At 56.4% G+C, this 20,720-nt stretch overlaps 1 protein-coding gene across 1 annotated transcript in view; it reads right to left on the minus strand.

Moving 5' to 3' along the window:
* Nucleotides 1–473: 473 nt before the first annotated feature.
* KIF25 (kinesin family member 25) overlaps nt 474–20,720 on the minus strand; it is a 46,132-nt gene continuing 25,885 nt past the window's right edge. Inside the window, exons 8-15 of the mRNA XM_027056451.2 lie at nt 16,651–16,718; nt 9,921–9,995; nt 7,603–7,752; nt 4,032–4,208; nt 2,916–3,067; nt 1,605–1,781; nt 1,106–1,267; nt 474–707 (exon numbers count right to left, since the gene is read on the minus strand). Of these exons, the coding sequence (XP_026912252.2) occupies nt 553–707; nt 1,106–1,267; nt 1,605–1,781; nt 2,916–3,067; nt 4,032–4,208; nt 7,603–7,752; nt 9,921–9,995; nt 16,651–16,718 (1,116 nt within the window). The 3' untranslated portion in view covers nt 474–552. The remainder of the gene's footprint in view (nt 708–1,105; nt 1,268–1,604; nt 1,782–2,915; nt 3,068–4,031; nt 4,209–7,602; nt 7,753–9,920; nt 9,996–16,650; nt 16,719–20,720) is intronic.

Genomic DNA, 20,720 nt, shown 5'->3' on the forward strand with positions numbered 1-20,720 from the left:
GCGCTTGTGCGTCAGTCAGCCCGCTGCCCGCGGCCGCACCGCCCGGAGCCGAGGCCGCGTCACGCGTCACGCGTCACGCCCGGCTCTGGGACGTCGGCCTGCGGGCAGGCCGTCAGGAGGAGGAGCGAGACGGCCGCGCCCCGAGGGCTGCTGTGCGCGGCTCGCAGGTGACAGGAGGGGCTTCGGGGGCGGAGGAACCCGTCCCGGCCACGCGGCCGTGGTCCCGGACTCGGCGCTCCAATCCCGGGGCCTTGCCGGGTCTGCGCACCCCCCTCCGGCCGCACACAGAGTGGCTCCCCGTGCTTGTCCCCGAGAGCGCCCCAAGTCCCCCAACCCCGAGGGGCGCCTCGGACACGCCCGCATCCGCCTGGGAGTCTCTGCCGCCTTGACGGGTCGGCGTGTGTGGCCGTTTCCTTGAAAACAGGCGGAAGGAAGTCCGGAACAAATGAGCTCATATTCGGGCGGGGACGTCGTCAAGTGACAACAGGAAACTCGTTTCGGGGGGGGGCAGTGAAGCCCATTGCCACGTGCAGCCCGGCCTCCGCTTCTCAGTCACCTGGGTTTTCGGGGGGCGGGACTGCCCCCTCTGGCTTGGCCGCGCTGGACTTGCCTCGCCCGGGCCCCAAACCCCAGGCACCGCAGCGTCTCGGCCACGTGCTTCCGGCAGGGGGACACGCACAGGATCACCAGCAGCTTCGCGTCGCCACCTTTATGACAGGACGGAGCAGCAGGTGGAAAGGACCCCGAGGAAAGACGGCGTCTCTACACGACTTGAGGCCGCGTGGGGTTGGGGCACCGCCGGCAGGGACGCGGGGCCGAGTCCCTCCTGCTGGGGGCGCGGGCCACGGGTCCGGCCTTGCAGGGCGGGGCACCCTCCCCGAGCCCCAGCACCCAGGTCCCCGCAGAAGCTGCCTCGCTTTTCGGACGACGGGGAAGGCTGAGCAGCACTGAAGGAACAGCAAAGACCAGGGGGAACGGGGAGCCGAGGAAAGACCGAGAAATGCTGTGGGAGGGACGACGGTGACCCGGGGAGCCAGGAAGTCCCCCGGGGGACATGTCCAGGGGGAGCGGGTGTGCCCGGGGCAGGGACAGGGCGGTAGGACACCGCCCCGGGTCGCGTCCTGGAGAAAGTGGGTAAGCTTGCTGTTCCCGTAGGGGACGTGGCCTCGACGCTCCGCCAGGGCCCCCAGGACATCCGCGAGGGCCGCCAGGCTCCGGTTGATGAACGAAGTCTCCCTCAGGGCCGATCCTGTCACTCCAGACACACCTGGGCAAGTGCAAAGACCCGGCCACACAGTTAGGATGTGCGACAAAGTCTTTAACAATGTCAAGGAACGAGCCAGCAAGAGCAAAACCGGGACGTCTCAGGGCGCGTGCGCTGCGTGGGGGGCACACCGGCCGGGGAGACCCCCAGTGCACCTCACCAGGAACAGGTGGGCAAGAGCCGCGGAGAACAGCACGGCTTGGGGGTTCTCACATCTGGGGGCAGTGGTGAGACCGCGCCCACGGCGGGACGGGAGAGAAGACAGCAGAAGGGAACAGTGCCCGGCACCCACGGCCCGCGGGTCCCGCTGGCCCCAGGGAGGTGCCTGCCCTGCGCTCACCCACGCACTCGCTGCCTGCCAGGTCCACGAGCTGAAGCTTGGCGTGCACCTGCTCCGCGGGTCGCTGGGCCCCCAGGGCCCCAGGCCAGGCTCTGCCCCCCGACGCGCTCCGCCTGCTCCCCTCGGGCTGCTGCGGCCCGTTGGCTTGCTGCTCAGCTGCACGGGGGTGATGCGCACCTTGGAGGGGGGGCCCACGAAGCCTCCCTCAGTGGCGCTGTGGAGCGGGACTTCTGCCCAGAGCGCCACCCTCCGGAGAGGAACTCACTCCCCCTGCAGGCGGGCAGGGTCGCGGTGGGGAGGGGCTTCCAGAGGGAGGCCACCGCTGCGGAAGCTGGGGCTCGCGCCCACCTCGTCCCACGAACAGAGTGACATTGTTGGAAATGTTCGGTCACGACAGTGATTAAAACCCAGTCCGAAAAGCCTGTGAGCCCCACCGTTTGTCTCCGAATCCTCCTGAGAAATCCCGACAGACCCGTGCCTCCCTCTGGGGTGTGTGTCCGTCTCATCGCGTGCTATTCCCAAGACGGCTTCTTCAAGAGAGTTTTTAAAAACCTAAGTAGTGTATGCTCACCGTGGAAAACATTAAAAATACACAGAATGGGACAAGAACGAACACAAAAGCCACCCTGGTCTCCGCTGCGTTTCCACGTGTGGAGACCGACCGTGGGCTCCCGGACAGATGCCCCTCCCTGCGGGCGAGCCCCTCCTGGGACCAGTCAGGCCCAGCTCGGGGGCGCAGGGCGGTCACGGGCGGGAGTGGGCCGCCCACACCGACCTGCAAGCAGAGTGAGCGTTGACCCGCTGGCACCGGGCGTCGGTGTCACCGCCGTGTGAAGTTGGGCCCTGCCCCAGCCGTCCTCCGCGGGTGAGCTCTGGCTCCATGAGCTGGCAGAAGTCGGGCTCCTCGGGCTCCGTCCTTCCCAGCCTCGGGGCCTGATGGCCGGGCAGCGCCCCGGTGCTGGGAGGGTCGTGCGGGCGGCCCGTGTGCGCGGCCCTGGTCCTCGTCCTCACCGAGACAGACCCTGGCAACTCGGGTTTGCGACCTTCTAAGCCCACATCGCATCTGCAATCTCAGAGGTGACGTGTGCACCGCGTGCCCAGATGCAAACACGCCCGCTCCTGGTTAACGAAGAACCCCCCCCCACCCCCCATCCCCTTTCCCCCCAAGCCTGGTTCCAGAGCCTGCACATGTGTTCACCACTCCCAGCCGGGGCCCGTGCGATGATGCCTCAGAGCCTGCAGGTGCACCGGCTCCTTTCCTTTTACGTGGGTTTTATTCCGTGCCCTGACCAGGCGCGCGGGGCCACTTACCGGGGCTGCCACGGGCGGGGGCTGTGGTCAGAGTCGCCGTTATTGTCAGGTGGGATCTGGAAGAAATGGCATGCACTGAGGTGGCCAGCTCCGCCCTGAGCTGCAGGCTCCCAGCAGCGAGCGCCGTGAACTCCGCGGCACTGTGGACGGGCCTGGCAGAGCGGGGGGAGGGGGGGTGATGGGGAGCTGGCCCCCGGCAACGCGAGGGACGCCCTCCACCCTCGGCCCACGTAAACCAAGTGTGCCCACTGTGAGAGCGGTCTGGAGCACAGCTTAGACAAAAGGCGTAGCAAATCAGACGTTCTCCTTTTCTGATGCCCGGCTTACTTACTGTGAATTGCTTTCCTCTGAAATATTCAGCCATCTGGGGGGGCCAAGTGGAGGTTCTCAACCTTTTGAACATCAAGCATTCCTTTATTTATTACGCCCCCACGGACTCCAAGAAGAGTCTGTTTCCCTGTTCTAGTTAGTGACTAACACCTAAGCAGAGGTTCCCATCAGCAGGAGCGATTTTGTTCAGTCTATCAGACAAAAGCTGAAAGTTCTGCTTACTTTGTGCAAATTTGTGGCTAAAGGCATCATTTCCTGTAGGTTTTTTCAGACACTGGAAACAGCTGCAGACCCTTCACTTACTAACTCTGGGACCCCAGGCTCGCTGCCCTAACCCTCATCACCAAGGGGACCCAGCCTCCTCCCACCCCCCAGACGTGGATTCAGGAGCATATTTAGGAGCTTTAGGAGCATATTTAATCAACACAAGGGGACGTCCTTTCTTACAAGGTGATTAATTATTGGTGCATGCAAGTGGAATGAGGGTGTCTGTACTTGACCGAGGGACGGTGGGCAAGACCATTTCTCTGAGCTCGTTCCCTCTTCGGGAATAGAACATGTTCTATCAAATTTTCATCAAGATATTTTAAAAGGTTAACGGACTTGTCTGTTTTAATTGTCATTTAAAAAAGATAATTTCTAAGGCGAATTGAAAAATGCGGAACACACCCTAAGCACAAAAGCGCCGTGTGGTCCCCAGGATGAAGGGCCCGTCAGGGAGGCGTGGCCAGCTCTGCTTGGGGTCCCGTGAGGGGCAGCGGCTGAAGGGCCACGCGGAATACTCACTCTCGGGTCAGCAGACAGACCTCCTGCTTTGCCTCCTGGGCGGTCAGCACCTCACGCTTGGGCCCAGACGCTGCTGTGCGACCGTCTTTGGCCAGAAGGTCAAAAATGTTGTTATTATAAACTTCCACTATGGACACGTCAACCTTCAGGCTCCTTGACGGGTTTTCTGAGATAAGCCTGGGGATGGGGGGACACAAGGGACTTGGGTAACCCCTTGGAGAAAGCTGTGGAAGAATGGCTTTCAGAAGGAGGTGACAACACTCGGCATTAGGGCAGCACCTTAATAACAGCACAAGCACGCAGGAAGACTGGAATGTTCCCTTTACATTGTAGGGTAAGTACCCGCCTTGGGAACAGCGATTTTATCTGAGTTGTATCTAAATCAACGATTCTGGCCCTCAGTACCCTTAGGATCCCAAGCCCACGAGGAGAAGAGGCACAGAGAACTCGTGGCCTCGACTCGGAAAGCCCCCCTGCCCCCGAGTCTCATCCCCGCACAGGAGCCCAGAGGATTTCCAGCACTGTTCCGGAACCCGGGCTCGCCTCGTCCACACGCCTGGAGACAGACCCACAACCCCACCCAGGGGGAGAGTGGCCACCCGCACAGCCCCTCACCACTGAGGCCCCCCCGTGTCTTGTGGGGGTCACGGCTTCCCCGACACGCACACAGTTAAGGCCCATTTCACTCTGGCTAGGATGCCTTCCTGTCCGTAAGGGAGTCCTGGCCCCGGGCTGGAGCCTGTGTGGGCGGCCTGGCACTTCGGGAAAACGCAGTCTGGGTGTGTCTAATCCAGGCCCTGCTGGCTCAGGGGTTTCCTTAGGAGCCACGAGGGAGCCAAGAATAAAATGAGCAATCATTGTCTCCCGGTGACACACGGTCACGAAAATGAAAAAAGGTAAAATGAGAGAAAAATAAATCCTCCCGGGAAGAGAATTCCTGGCACAGACCTCGGATTGGGATTACTCTTGGTGCTGGGGTCTCCCCGGGGCACTCGAGCAGAGTGACCCTCTAGCCGGAGACACCGCTGGGTGGGGACCGCACGGCCCCTCCTCACGCCAGAAAATCACAAATGTGACCTCGGCGTGGTTCCCTGCCCCGGGTGACAGGCCGTGTCTCTGACTGTCAGAAAACCCGTATTAGAGGTCTCTCATCCACACAATACCGGGAGGGAGAGCTCAAGTGAAGATCTTCTTCCGGGAAATTAGGTCCTCGATTGATTCTTTTGTCCCTCAGTTCGCTGGCTTCTGCCAACAGTGCTGAAAGGCGGTTCGGTCTTGGCCTCGAAGAAGCCGGTGTGTGGCCGGCAAGTACGTGTGTTCCGGTTACAGCACAGTGTGATGCGTCTTACACACAGGTGTGCGAGGCCCCGCGAGGTTCCAAAGGGGGGCACTGAGGCAGGGCGGGCGTCCCCTCCCTTCCCCTCCCCTCCTCCCTCCGCACGTGCTGCTGGATCGTCACCGTCCAGCTGCTTTCACTCTGGACTTTCTGAGGGCGGAAAGTCACCACGCTCACCCTGTGAATCCCTCGTGCCCTCGGCTTGGCAGCCAGAAAACCCTCCCGACGTCTGCCGATCGGCTGAGATCACCCAGGAAGGACGCGGTGGGAGCCCCGGGCTCAGGAGGGCCCGAGAGGGTCCCCGGGTGGCCGTCATCCTGTTTACAATGGCAGGGCCGCCCTTGGTAACCTCGGCCGTCCGAGACCAAGATTCTTTAGGGTGAAAGGTTCATGAAAACATCCTCCAAGATCAACGCCCAGGGTCCAAAGGCTCCAGTGAGGGGCACAGAGGCTGGACCGGCTGCTGCCCCGGGGCCCCTTCCCCGGGGCATCCGCCGCGGGTCCTCCCCCTGACTCCCGGGTCCCTGCCGTGTCCCTCCTTCCACGTGACAGCTGGGAGAGCCACGGGCCGCTGCCCGGGGAGGCTTCTCTGGGGGAGAGGCCGTCGGCTCTCGGGCCAGCCCTGGCCTGGCTCCGCTGAGGACGCCCATGACACCCGCTGGGGTTCTAGCCCCTTGAAATTCAGTGTCCCCACATGGAGGTCTCTGTGACCTGCGGTGGGCAGGCTGAGCCGCCGTCCACAAGCCCCCCCACCCACCCTGGGGACTGATGTGCTCCTCCCCGGGGCGGGGGGTGGGGGGAGGCCAGGGCTGGCCACGGGCCCTCCTCCCCCATCTCTGACAACGCACACCCTCAGGAGGGGCAGGCCCCCTCACTGGCCTCGTGGCCACTGAGGTTTCTAGAATGGTTGTTACACAGCACAACCTCACCTGGGCTGACAGGTAGTCAGTAAACTTAATAAATGCACGTGTCTGTGTGCACAAATACTTAAAGAATATCGGTTTGAAGAGGCACCAAAATATTAGGCTGTGTGGGAGTTCTTATGTCTTTGGCTCTGATTTTAAGACACAGAAGGGCCGGGCAAGGAGACACAGGGACAAAAACCGAATCTCAGGGCAAGGAGCCGCGTCTTCATGGGAACACAGTGCACACGGCTGCAGTCAGCGGGGTGCAAACGTGAGAAGGTGTGTCTTTTTTTAAAATTCTTTTTTGTGTTTATTCATTTTTGAGAGGGAGACAGAGAGAAACGCAGTGTGAACAGGGGAGGGACAGAGACAGAGGGAGACAGAATCGGAAGCAGGCTCCAGGCTCCGAGCTGCCGGCACAGAGCCCGACGCGGGGCTCCAACTCGCAGACCCTGAGATCATGAGCTGAGCCGAAGTCGGTCGCTCAACCAACTGAGCTACCCAGGCGCCCCAACGTTTATTTATTTTTGAGAAAGAGAGAGAGACAGAGAGACAGAGAGACAGAGCATGAGCAGGGGAGGGGCAGAGAGAGAAGGAGAGACAGAGTCAGAAGCAGGCTCCAGGCTCCGAGCTGCCGGCACAGAGCCCGATGTGGGGCTCGAACTCACGGACCTCGAGATCCTGACCTGAAGTCGGATGCTTACTGAATGAGCCACCTAGACACCCCAGGAAGGTGTATCTTGCAGGGCGGCTCCCTGAAGGCAGGGAGGGCTGGTGTCTGGGCCAAGGGGGTGGAGTGTGGGACCACAGCTCTGTTCCAGAATTCCCTGGTGACTTGGGCTGCGGAGGACGGCCTGCTGCTATCTGTTTCCAAGAGTAATTGTGTTGGTAAAACCCTAATATGCAGCGGGTCCCTTGTGGGGACATGTTCACGGGACAGGAGCGTCCCCAACGTGCCCAGCTCCCTGTAGCTCCAAAGAAGTAAACCAGAGGTGTCTACTCTTTCCAGGGCCAGGAGGCGAGGAAAGGACAACGGAGGTTCCCCTCGGTCCCCTTCCCATTGCAGAACAGAAGAAACTCCGTGCGCGGCCCTCTCCCGGCCAGGGGAGCTGTCTAGCTGGGGATCTCCTTCCAGCAGCTTTCTCTTAACGAAGCGTTCCGACACAAATGCGCCTTAAGAATTTCTAGCGCCCGTGGTACCGAGGCGTGGCGTGTTTGAACACTGCGTGGTCTGTCGTGGGTCCTGGGAGGAGCACCGGGTATGGTCTCCGCACCCTGCCGTCCCCCCACCCCCGCTGCTCTGGTCCCCCGCTCACTGCCCCCCAGGTACCCGAAGAGCTCTCCGGCAGCCCTGGGCAGGACTCCCAGGTCGCTGTGCGGTTGCCACGGCGGGACGGGCTCCCCCGTGGACTGGGGGCCCAGCATGGTACAACTCTTGCCACATCCCGTCTGTCCGTAAGCCATGATGCCAACGTTGCACCTAAGACCCAACACGGATTTGAGTGCCGGAAAGCGCACAGCGCGTCTCCTGCCTGACTGGGTTCTAAGAACGATGTTTTCTCGGATGGACAATGCCACACACTTTGCTCTGCAGTCCGTTTCTCCAGCCCTTACGAGTCGGGCTTCCCTACAACTGCAGCTCTTCTGTGCACAACCCCTGCAGCCGTGCGGTTCACAGCACGGGATTCAACCACAGTCACGCCCACACACACAGCACCTATCTCATCGGCACCTGCTTCTCCTCGGCGACTCCGTGTTTCCTCCAGGCGCCCGCTGCGGGCGCCCTGCGCTCAAGGCGCGCGCGGGGATTCCAGCCTGAGCGAGACCCCCCGTTGTCCCCGTCCGCCTTCCGTGCAGCCCGGTCAGCTGGGGCTTCTGATGCACGTGGAACGACTCAGAGGTCTGCACGCTGTCCTGGGCCGTCCTACGATATCTCCCCATCAGGCACATGACCCGGGGCTTTGCTGACAGCATCGTGCTTAACGATCGATCGTTGCATATTCTTGTGCTTTGTTAGTTCAAGGGGCGGGGTGTTTCCACACCCACGGTCAGCCGGTGTGTGCCACAGCGTTTCTGACAGGCGAGCGGCCCCCCACACCCCCCAGACGGGTCACGTCCCAGGGGACACGGACGGTGGCTGGCCCTCTACATTTCCTTCCAGCTGTTTCTTCAGCCCGAAACAACGGAAAGATGGGAACACGGAAACAGTATTTGAAATAGATGTAAATTTATAGGATATGATATAAATAGATAAATGATAGGGATTTATAGGCGGGGCTGTGCGGGTACAGGTGTCCCAGACCTCCAGGGGCGGAATGCTAAGCCCTGACCCCCGTCACGTCACGGGGGAGGTGAGACCGTGCACCTCAGAGGTGGCTCAGGGCCCACCTCAGAGACGCTGATTTAACTGATCGACCTTTAATCGATGGACAGCCTGAAGGATCCCCAGCAAGCCAAACTCACAGAGGCTGTTGCTTCGATCACAGGACCTTGCAGAGTGTTCTGACTGGCCGCTGCCTTTAGCAGGGACCCAGGAGGCCTACCACCCGGCGTTTTCGGTAACAAAAGCCTGCCCGCACCTGCCCCGACGACAGGTGTGTGCAACCTTGGACCACAGCAGCAGATAAGCGAGCCCTGACGGGGACCATTCGAACCCTTTAGGGACGTGGAGAGGAAGGAAGCCTCTTGAAGAAAGCCTCTCAGGACTTAACAAGGCCATCTGTTTCGCATTTAAAATGGAAAGGCAGCTCTGGGGACGACCGTGCAACCACCACGCCTTTTCTATTTCTGGAACCTGCTTACAAAAGAGAGGCCTGCTTAAAAGAAAACAGAGCTCGCCCGTGGCTCCCAGTGGAAGAACTTTTGGGGGAGGATACAAAAGCCCCCACATTCAGCTCTTCCTGGAGAAGACCTGCAGCAGAAGCTGTCATAGTGCAAGGTGGGCCCGCGGGCGTGTGCCACAAGAGCCACGTGGCTCTCCCGTGAGGGCCCGGCCCCCGCCGTGCGTTTGGATGCTAGAACGCCGCGGGCGGAGACAGCCCTGTCGTTCCAGCTTCCGTGCTGCCGACGTTGGCCGTGTGGCAGCCTTTGCTGGGCAAACACAAACACGCCTTCTTCAGGACACTGCGCGCAGCCTCCGCCTCCAAACTGGGGTTCCTCCAGGCACCCTGAAGTAGGAAGTCCTGGCGTTCTGTGTCAGCTACACAAACCTGGCTCCACTCGTTGCTGAAGACACAGCAACTCCGAAGGTGGGACCCGGGGCCAGAGGCCCCTTCTCGAAGGGCTGGTGAGTCCCTCAATCTAGAGTTAACGTGCTTCACAGACCTCCTGAAAATTCTAAAATGCACAAAGAATCCCAGAGAGAACCAGAGCAGGTGCTCACGGCCGTCAGCCCGCACACACGTGACTAGAACATCTTTAGGACCCCAGGCAGGTGTGCTCACAGACGCCCTCCCTCGAGTCCCGCTTGGTCCTTCTCCTGACACACCCAGCCCCCCCCACCGCCCATGGCCACTAATCAACAACGGGGCTACGGGTTGCTCTGCGTTGTATAAAATGCTCAGGCTCTAACGTGATACGCTCATCCTGTAGCAGGAATGAGATCTGCCTGTAACTGTGATCACTGACCTTGGAGATATTATAACTCACCCGTCCAAGAGTGACGTAAGCAGGGGGCACACATCCCCAAATTCCACTTGCTGGGATTCCGCGGGGCCATAAACTCTGAGAGGCACAGGGAAGATGATGCACAGTTGGAAGAAAAAGAGATTTACCTCAGTAACCAAACAGGAAAACCTGCCGAGAACACTATCTTCATCCACTTCCCATATGAGCCCCAACATCGTCAAGATCCTTTTTTTTCTTCAACAAGAAAAAGTTAATTCCATGGCCTTTCAAGCTAACAGAGGTTAAGGAAGACGGAAGAATTGTCTCCTGTGTTATAAAAACACAATAAGCAAAATTATGAATGCTTACAAAGCAGAAAGAAAAAGCAAGCAAGCAAGCAAAAAAAAAAAAAAAAAAAAAAAAAAAAAAAAAGAAAAAGAAAAAGAAAGAAAGAAAGAAAGGATACCATGTAATTATCCCGGAACTAAATTAGCTCCACTTAAGTGGGTCCAACAATAATAGTGTAAAAATCATACTCCAGGCAACATTTGATACACAGTATTTGATTTTTATGCTGGAGCTCTTAACAAACAATATTGTTTTCCTAGGCCCCAGGTTAGCTGGGCACCAGGACCGGGTGTCTGCTGTGTGAGGGAATCAGTGTGGCTCTGTGTTTAGAAGCTCCCACAAATACAGCCAAGCAGGAAGGACTTCCAAAAAATGCAGTTCACTGCACAATTTGAAACAAGACCGGAATGCAGCCGCAGAGCGGGCTTTGTGCCAGACTACCCAGCGCGCAAAGCAAAGCACGCCGGGCGCAGATGTACTGAATCGAGTGCACCCTGCATCCAAGCTTAGTCTCCTGAGATACAGGTTTGTATTCGGCTGGAACCAAACTTTTCTCTTCTTTCATTTTTAAAACGTTTCATAATGTCCAATTGATCCCTGTTATCTCTAGAAGCAGGATTAATTTTATTTTACTTTTTAATGTTTATTTATTTTTGAGGGAGAGAAAGAGCATGGATGGGGGAGGGGCAGAGAGAGAGGGAGACACGGAATCCGAAACAGGCTCCAGGCTCCGAGCCGCCAGCACAGAGCCCGACACGGGGCTCGAACCCATGAACCGTGAGATCATGACCCAAGTGGAAGTCGGGACTCAAAACTGACTGAGCCACTCAGGTGCCCTGATTTTTGAGAGAGAGAGAGAGAGAGAGAGAGAGAGAGAGCCGGGGAGGGGCAGAGAGAGAGGGAGACACAGAATCGGAAGCAGGCTCCAGGCTCTGAACTGTCAGCACAGAGCCCGACCCGGAGCTTGAACCTACGAACCACAAGATCGTGATCTGAGCCGAAGTCGCACATTTAACCGACTGAGCCAGCCAGGTGTCCCTACATGTATTTATTTTTGATAGAGAAAGACAGAGCACAAGTGGGGAAGGGTAGAGAGAGAAGGAGACACAGAATCCGAAGGAGGCTCCAGGCTCCGAGCTCTCAGCACAGAGCCCGACGTGGGGCTCGAACCCATGAGCCGTGAGATCATGACCTGAGTGGAAGTCAGGACTCAAAACTGACTGAGCCACTCAGGTGCCCGGATTTTTGAGAGAGAGAGAGACAGAGAGAGAGTCGGGGAGGGGTAGAGAGTGAGGGAGACACAGAATCTGAAGCAGGCTCCAGGCTCCGAGCTGTCAGCACAGAGCCAGACGCAGGGCTCGAACCCACCAACCGTGAGATCATGACCTGAGCCGAAGTTGGCGCTTAAGTGACCGAACCACCCAGGCGCCCCAAAGCAGGATTAATTTTAAACTTCAGAGGCATCCCTTATACAATGTGGGTCATCACGCATGATCAGGAGGGCGTTTGGAGCAAGGGGTGCGATGCTGAGCTCTTGAATCTGTTTTTTAACTTGTCCCCCAACTCCCCAGGGCCCGTCTACTTTGCACAAACCCGCCCTCTGCCCGCAGCCGGTTGAAGCTGGCCTCGTGTCCATCTGCTTTGTCTGCAAATGTTTCGATGTGTGTCTGAAAAGGACGTGACTGTTCCAAAAACATCACAATGTCACCGTCACCACATTTTGGAAAACTAGCAGTAATTCCTTACTGTCACCCCCAAAGCCGTCCAGTGTTCTCTGACGTTTCTCCAGCTCTCCGGTGGGCTTATTTTTCCTGTCAGCCTTTAAAAATCACGATTCAAACAAGGCATTCCCCCGGCCACTGGCCAAACATCTTCTAAATCTCTAATCTATAGTAGGGGTCGGCAAACTTTTCCTAAATAGTAACTAGTTGAGGCTTTGTGAACGTCTTACTTAAACACTCAGGCCTTTGCCACCAACGTGAAGCCAAGGTCAAGGGCCCTGTGCCACCTGCACTTGGTAACACTCATTACTCAGGAGCCCAGGTGGACACAGGGAAGCGATGACGTAGATCCGGGCGGGACACTGACTCCACTGGACGTGACGTGTGGTCGTGCACCGGCCCCTCCAGAGTCAAAGGACGCGACTTTGCGCAGGGGCAGCGAGAGAGGTGGCGGGCCTCGTGGATCCGTGCAAACATCAGTCACACTCGTGCACATGAACAGCTGAGTCAGAAGATACCGTGGGAGGAAGTTCCCACCAATGGCGGGAGGAAAGCAAAGTGAAAACCCAGCCGTAACCCTCATGAGCAATGTTCACATCCTGTACGGAGAAAGCTCTAAAGCTCTGCTGAAAGACATAACCGAACTCAAGCAAATAAAAAGACAGACCACGTACGTGGACAGCAAGACTCAACTCTGTGAGGAAGTCAGCCTTTTCCAAAGTTAGTTTCTAAACTTGCCTTACTCCCCCCCGAAAACACCCCCCAAGTACCACAGATGCCATCATGTTTTTCTCTGGAGCCAGGTAATGTGATTATACAATTGCGTTGGCAGAACAAGAGGTCAGAACAGAAAGGAAACCCCCGGGGGGGGGGGGGAGAAGGAGCAGGGGTGAGACTGTCCCTGGGGACCCTCCGTGGGCTGTGAAGCCTGCACCCGAGGCTGTGGCCGGGGGAGGGGGCGTCCAGGGGACCCGAGACAAGTCTAGAACTGGACCCGCGTGTGCCAGCTGTATCATAAAGGAAGCATCTCAGATTAGCGGGGAAAAGATGTGTTTCGCTAAGTGGTGTCACTAACTGGGGAGGTACATGGAAAAACGTAAAATGGGATCCATCCCTTAGACACTATTCTAGGATGTTCCAGACAGGTCGTAAGTTTAATGTGAGAAGTCAAACCACACAAATATCACAACACGTGGGTTTATTCTTCTCTAACCTGGTGGCCTTTGTCACTGTAATTAAGTTAACAGGGGGGCAGCTTTGGCACAGGTAAGAGCTGTCAGAAGCAAAAACAAGATAAAATAACAAACTTGGAAAAACGGTTGCAACTTAAATCACAGACAAGAGATCAATATCCCTAACATACAAAGTGCTCTGGAAAACAAAGAAAAAGGCCAATGCTGATTGTGTTGTAACATCTCCTTCCGTTTCTTACGTGTTCCTTACGCAGGAACATGTTCCCTGTATTTCTTCTTATATCAGAAGTCCTCTCTGTACCTCGTAGAAACACATCTAGAGACGCGAGCTGACTGGAGGAAAGGGTGCAGGAGGCTGTTAGCTGCCCGACAGGGTGTCCGGCCTCCCACCAGAGAAGCTGGGTGGAGGCCAGAAGCTGGGAGGCCCCAGGTCCAAGCACGTCCTGGCGGGAAGCTGTGGGCACGGGGGCCGGGGCGGGGGGGTGGCGGGCCAGCTGACCGGCAGGGCTAACCCAATCTTCACTTGCCAGGGGGAAGGCGAAGCCGTCCTGGGGGTCCGCTCCACACAGCCAGCACCCCCACCGTCTCCGGGTGCGCCCAGCCACACTGCGGTCCTGACCCTGTGGGGGTCAGGGGGGTCTCTGACCCTCTGCTCCTATCTCCTCTGTGCCTTTGACCCTTTTGTCTCCCTACCGGAGTGTCCTCTCTTCTCTGCCTGGTTAACGCCTGGTTAACAGAACATCAGGACCGGTGCAGACACCGTCAGCTCACCTCCAGCCCCTCCAGCCCGTAACATGAGCTCAGGGAACGCTCGACCCTGAGTTCCCTTCCGGGAACTCACGGCCCCGGGAATCGACGCAAACATGTGGGGACATCACAGCATGAATGCGTGTAACGGGGGGGGACACAGCCAAGAGTCCTTCAACTACCTGATACATCCATTATGCTCAAAATAATGAAATTACTTCTTATTTTTCTTATGGCATTTTGGGTCAATGGCTGCCACTTTTAATTTGCCATTTTAAAAAATAATAATGTATTTTTATCCCACTTCGAAGATAGCAGCGGTCTTCTGACTCTGGGCCCGTTCATACTTTTCCTGAATTGTTTAGGAAGGAACGTATTTTCCCCTTCACACATATTTATTTTTTAAAAGGGGCTAAGTACTGAAACTGTTGAGAGTTTCTTTCAACCCTGAAATAAAATATTTTGACATTTATTAGTTCCGTCAAAAGCTCTTATAAAATAAACAGTGTTCTGATTTCATAAGACCCATATGCTCTGCTGATTTTGAAGTGGGACAATCCTGAATAAATTCTTCCCCGGAATAAATTCTTACGGAGATTTAAGTGTGAATTCTTGCTTCTTGCTTGGATGGACAGCGACTGGCACAAATTCCTTCCTTTCTTTTTTTTGTTCAGCCCAAACACCACAATCGAGACCTTCCCCTTCAGTCTGACCCCAATGTGTATGGCGTGCTGCCCCCCCGCACCGGCTCCCCAAAACAGGGTCCCCGTGACACCGACAGACGCGTCCCCGCCCCCAGCGCCCTGCCCCCCTTCCCGGGTCCCACGGCCGCGGCAGGCACACGACGGCCCAGACTTGACCCTGGAAAGGCGTGTGAGCGGCTGGCCCTGGCTTCTCCACCCGCAGTGCCCGCCCAGGGGCTCCTGACAAGGCCAAGCCCCGGGACCTGCACAGACGTGCTTGGAACATGTGAGAAGCCACAGGAACACGAGGGGGACCGAAGACCCGCCCCGTGGCAGCGGGCTGGGGTGGCGTGGCCCGCCTCGCCCTCCTCGCGCTCGGAGCACAGACAACACAGGACCCGAAACGCCCGGCGAGACACAGGTGGCCCTGAAGGCCCACGGGAGGGAACGCTCCAGGTGCACGAGGAGAGGCAGCCGGGCTGCGGACGAGAAGCTGGCGCTGACAGCCGGCCCCTTTCCTCTGAGGAAGGCCCCCTTTCCCCAGTGGTGTCGTGTCTGAAGCCCACACGGCCACTTCAGCTTCCTTGTTAAAAAAAGCATCAGAGTTTACGGATTGAATCAGGACCCACACGTCACAATTAGCCCACTTGCCTCCTCAGGTCTCCTTGAAACACTGGCTGTATTTTTAAAATGGATCCCGTGCTTCGGCCACGGAGGCGGCAGCTCCGTGGGCACGGACGAGTGCACACAAGGCCGCCACCGAGACGGAGAGCAGCTCTCGGCACGAGTCTCCCCCGTGGCCTCCCCTGTGGCCTCTCGGTGGACAACCCCTCCCGCCTCCCAGCTCCTGGCAGAGTCTGGCTTGTTCTCCACCCTCAGGCCTTCGTCTCTTCCAGAAGGTCTGGGTCACATAGAAAGCGCGTTTCATGTCACAGAACACCGGGTCCAAAGGGGCGGTGCCACCTTCGTCCGCATCAACCACGCTGACACCTCCAGCCACCAGCCCGTGGTTTCGGCATTGGGCCACGTGGACCGGTGGCTTCCAGCCGGCCCTCCCACGAAACTAAGGACGTTGGCGTCTCTCGGCTGCAACGTCTGTACTGACACTTTGCCCACCTGCTTACGGCGTGGTCTGTTCTCTTCCTCGCTGGGTACAAGTGCTTGGTAAGCTTTGTGATTTCCAAAGGTTCGCTCTGGCCTGGGGCTCGCCTGCCCTTTCTCCTGGTGACGTCACACACACAGAGCGGACGGTGTCTGTGGCAAAGCCCGATACATCGTTTTCTTGTATAAATCGCGCTTTTTGTGGCATTTCTGGGAACTCTTTGCTTAACTCGAGGTCACAAAGACTTTTCTCCTGAGTCATCTTCTGAAAGTGTTGTGGTTTTATGCGTTATATTTAGGTCTAGATTCCATGTCAGTTACTTTTTTGCAAAAGGTGTGACCCACAGGGGCGCGTGGGTGGCTCAGTCGGTTGGGCGTCCGAAGTCAACTCAGGTCGTGATCTCGCGGTTCGTGGGTTCGAGCCCCGCGTCGGGCTCTGTGCAGACAGCTCAGAGCCTGGAACCTGCTTCCGATTCTGCGCCTCCCTCTCTCTCTCGGCCCTACCCCCTGTTCGCACGCGCTCACGCTTTCTCTCTCAAAATAAATACACAAACACTGAAAAGTGTGGTGCACAGACCAAAGCTCATTTCCTGTTTGCAGGCTCACCCACTGCTTCGCCGCTACTTGTAGCAAAGGCAAGCTTGGGGCACCTGGGGGGCTCAGTCAGGCATCTGACTTCGGCTCAGGTCATGATCTCACGGTTCGCGAATTGGAGCCCCGCGTCCCGTTCGCCGCTGTCGGCGTGGAGCCTCCTTGAGATTCTCTCTCGCCCCTCTCTGCCCCTCCCCCGCTCACCCTCTCTGTCTCAAAATAATAAATACACTTAAACAAAAAAAGACAAGACATGCTTTCTCCACTCAATTGCCTTTGCTCATTAGCAATTAGTGCAAATGATGGGATAAATTGTGAATTTCATTAACCAAATGCTAACGCAAGATTTATGTTTGCGTGACTTTGTTTTCTGTGTCAAAGCACTTACCTCTCAAAACTATAAGTGTTATTAATCGGCGGGTGAGTGGCCCGATCACATTTCACCAGGACTGTTTCCTAATAAAAAAGCGTAAACAAGGCAGTTAAGACACAGCCAGTGCTGCACTGGTAACACTGAGCAGGGGTTGACAGACCACAGCCCTCGGGCCAATCCAGCCTGTCGCCAGTTTTTGTAAACAAAGTTTTGGTGGAACGCAGCCACGCCCGGTTTACAGATTGTCTACGGATGCATTTTACTGAACCGCACAATTGAGTAACTAAGACAGCGACCAGATGGTCCCCAGGGACTGTAACATTTCCTTCCCCTCTAGGGGACACGCTGGCCGGGCGCTGGTACGAGAGGAAAGTCGCCTCCGCGAGGAACGCCCAGAGGAGCTCGTTCTCTGCTACAGACGGGGGTGGGGGGGCGGGGGGGGGGGGTGCAGCGGCCCAGGGAGGGGCCTCTGCGGGCACTTGACCTCTCGAGTGAGGCGTGAGACTCTCCCAGGACCGACGAAGTCCCATCTCGGACATGTTATTTCATTATAACTGGTGGGGCTAAAAGTTTTGCTTTTAAAACGCGTGGACTTTGGGTCCTGCCCCGCTGTCTCCTTCAATGCCATCTTGTGTGGACACGAGCAAAGGCTGTCTTCAACAAGAAACGCAACATTAGATTACTTCTCCTGAAGCGTGGAAACAAAAATACACATTCCGAATGGGTTCCAATTCTAAGACAAAATGCAAATTCATGACCAGGCCTGTATAGCAAGAAGTGAAAACCAACCAACATTTGATTTTTCCGTGACAGCCACTGGAGGGTGTGCCTTCCCGGCTCCCTGCGGGTCCCTTCACATATACACGTATCTGCAAAAATAAATGCGTGTCCAGAAAGCGGCCTGGGTAGGCGCTGAGGGCATAAGCTGTGGAATTCAATGCCATTTGTTCTAGACGTGGTTGTTACTTCCCGCCAGCGGTGCGGGCCGGGCCGTGGGGGCCGCGTGCGGTTGCGTTTGGATCTGCGAGGGCCGCCGGTTCAGGCGCTGACCTGGCCAGCGAGGTGAGGCCGCGCCGTCCCCGTGATCAAACGTGAAATGCTACAGGCACACAGGTGTGCATGCGGGTAAGACGAGCTTTGAAAAAATTACTCAGCGGTGGCCTTGCCAACACACTCGATAGTTAGGCCTTGGATTTCACCGGAAGCATCTCGCGTGGGCCTTCCCTTCCCAACACCCGTTGCTGCTGCTCCTGGGGCGGGGGGGTGGGGGGGCGCGGGCTGACGAGATGGTCCCTGGCTTCCCCCCTGCGCTGGTCTCTCCGTCTCCAGCCCAGTGGCCTTCCTTCCAGTCCACGCTTTACGTCACTGCCTTGGAAATCTTTCCAACATGTACATCAGACGAGAAGGGGCTAAGTCACCTCAACCGAAAAGCGTGAGGAGAGAGTGACTAGGACATCAAGCTGTGGGCGCACCATTCAAGGCCTTATCTCAAGCTGCCAGCCGGGGGGGGCAGAGTGGGAGGCCGTTTGCTACCGTTAGGAAAAGTACGTCAGAGCAGAAAGGACCGGAAACCCGTCCATGGGGACTTTGGCCAGGACGGAGCAGCGGTCCGTGACTGGGGCCCCCCGTCCCGTCACACGGCCGCCACTGCCCGGGCACCTTATCTAGTTACTATCCAAAGGTTTGGGGGTGGCTATGTCTCAACACGGCTTTCAAGGAAGAGGTCTTATCCTCAGGGGAGTCGCTAACGGAGAGTTCAGTTCTCTGCTGAGGATTTATTGAGCACCGACAGTGTGCCAGAAGCTGCCGCAGGGGCTGTCTGTCCCCTTATGATACCAGTAATATTAGTATATAATAACAGTAATACCCCTCTGAAGGAAGCAGCTCCTAAATCTTAAAAAAAAATTTTTAATGTTTATTTATTTTTGAGACAGACAGAGAGAGAGAGGAGAGAGAGAGAGGGACAGAGAGAGAGGGAGACACAGAACCTGAAGCCGGCTCCAGGCTCTGAGCTGTCAGCACAGAGCCCGACGCGGGGCTCGAACCCATGAACCGCGAGATCATGACCTGAGCTAGTCAGACGCTCAACCGGATGAACGCCCAAGGCGCCCCTCCTAAATCTTTTTAACTCCCAAACTCCGCAGGAAGACGCAGGACCGAGCAGTAAGGCACTGACACCGTCTTCAGGGCAGAAGCCACACCTGGCACCCGGACCCAGGATCGGACCACCAGCCTCGGCCCCTCGCTCCCCGCTTGAGGCATATTTTCGTGGTGGTATTCCTTTAATATTGTGCCAAGACGTAACCCTAGCCCCTCAGGATGAACGGCGCAGAAACACACACCCCAATGTGTTTTACTGACGTCTTCAAATGTCTGCGTTTTAACCATAAAGAAAAACAAATGGAAAATGCTAAGGTTTACAACGTCTCACCCAAAAGCTCAAGGGACACCCTATAAGGAACATAAGAAGCCATAAAAACAAGCATGAGTCCAGAAGCTTCCCTGGCTATTTAGAATGTCATCCTATGGTGTGATCACTAGATTTTAAGCAACATCTGAAATGATTCCAAGAGCAAAGTCTCATTTTCCCAAACACAGCTTAAATGTTCTTCCCTTCCTTTCCGAGCAAATGCCTCCTTGTTCATAGCACTCAACGCCCTTCTCCTCACAAATAAGACTCATTTCCCGCGGCCTTTTAAGATAATTTCCCTTCATCCAAAATTTCAGCCTCTTGCCCTCTGGCATCCTTCCTCCCAGGAGGGGAGCGGCCGGGTACTCCGAGATGGTCAACGCAGACCTGCGGGCACCGCTGTGATGGGCACACCTGCCTCATGGAATTGCAAGGCTGCCCGGGGGGGGGCATGTGGAAGGCACCTGGTGCAGTCGGTCGTCGTCTTCCTGACGTTATACCAGTATTCTAGGTACTTATAAACATTGTATAATTTATAGGTTTTATTGGCATCTACATCAATATTCAATGCAAGACACTATTGAAATAAAATTTGAACTGGTGATGACCTCAGACAGGGAGGGGAGGAGGGGGTCACGTAAATCATTGCCACACTCCAGTTTCCACGCTGGGCGACAGATTCGCAGAAGTGACCCACAGGCTGGGCCGAGTGTTCCTACGCTCCCAGACGTCCTCCCACGGCATCCCCTCGGAGATCAGGGACCCAGCCCGGGAGGGTGTCCACTCGCAGGGCACACGTGCGTACGAGTGCGCGGACTGGTGTGCTGGTCCGTGGCTACTCGGCGGAGCGGGGACAAGACGTGGGCCCGAGCCTGCCGGCTGCTTCAATGCCTGGCTGTGGCATCCAGCCCCACCTTGCCCATCACCCAGCACCGCAGGGGCCGCCAGGACCACAGACAGTCACCTCACCGGCTCCACACTTCTTGAAGGTCTTTGGGTAAGAAGCAGCCACAGACTTCGTCACACCTAGTATAGACCCTATTTGCTAATTCGGACTCTGGTACAACTTGTTGTGTGACCCTGGGTGCTCATTTATCTTCTCGAAGCCCCATTTCCTGCCATCTATGAAATGTGCCGGCAACGGGGTCGGCCCTGGTGCGCCTCACAGAATTCGCTAAGTCCATGGTTCTAAAATTTGGATAAATTAGTTACCTACGAAAGGAGAAAATATTAGGAACTCTGTAGTACCTACTCCAGAGACGTTACGCAGAAGAGGGTCATTTTCAGACACCGAGTGAAATAAGGACAGTGCAGTGGAGGGCACTCGGCCGTGGCAATGGGTCTTCCGGCAGAGGGGTGTGTCCTTTCCTGGGATGGTGCGCACGCTGGAGACGGGATGAGGGACAAATTCTTTGTGAATCCGATTTAAAGCCATAAATAACTGACCAGTAGAAGAAAATGTAAAATACAGAGCTTGAGCTTGAAGTAAGCTGATGGGAAGAGAAAGAGAATTTCTTCCTTAAATCCTTGTAACGCCTTAAAAATGCAAACATCTTGTTCTGACCAAAGTCTGCATAAGTCACACTAGCTGTTGTAACGATTTTCAATTCTTCACAATTGGTTCATATTTGAGACACTAAATCTGGGTTCTAGAAACCCTCTTACACCCACAATT

Source organism: Acinonyx jubatus, chromosome B2 (genome assembly GCF_027475565.1).
Source record: "Acinonyx jubatus isolate Ajub_Pintada_27869175 chromosome B2, VMU_Ajub_asm_v1.0, whole genome shotgun sequence".
Lineage (NCBI taxonomy): Eukaryota > Metazoa > Chordata > Mammalia > Carnivora > Felidae > Acinonyx > Acinonyx jubatus.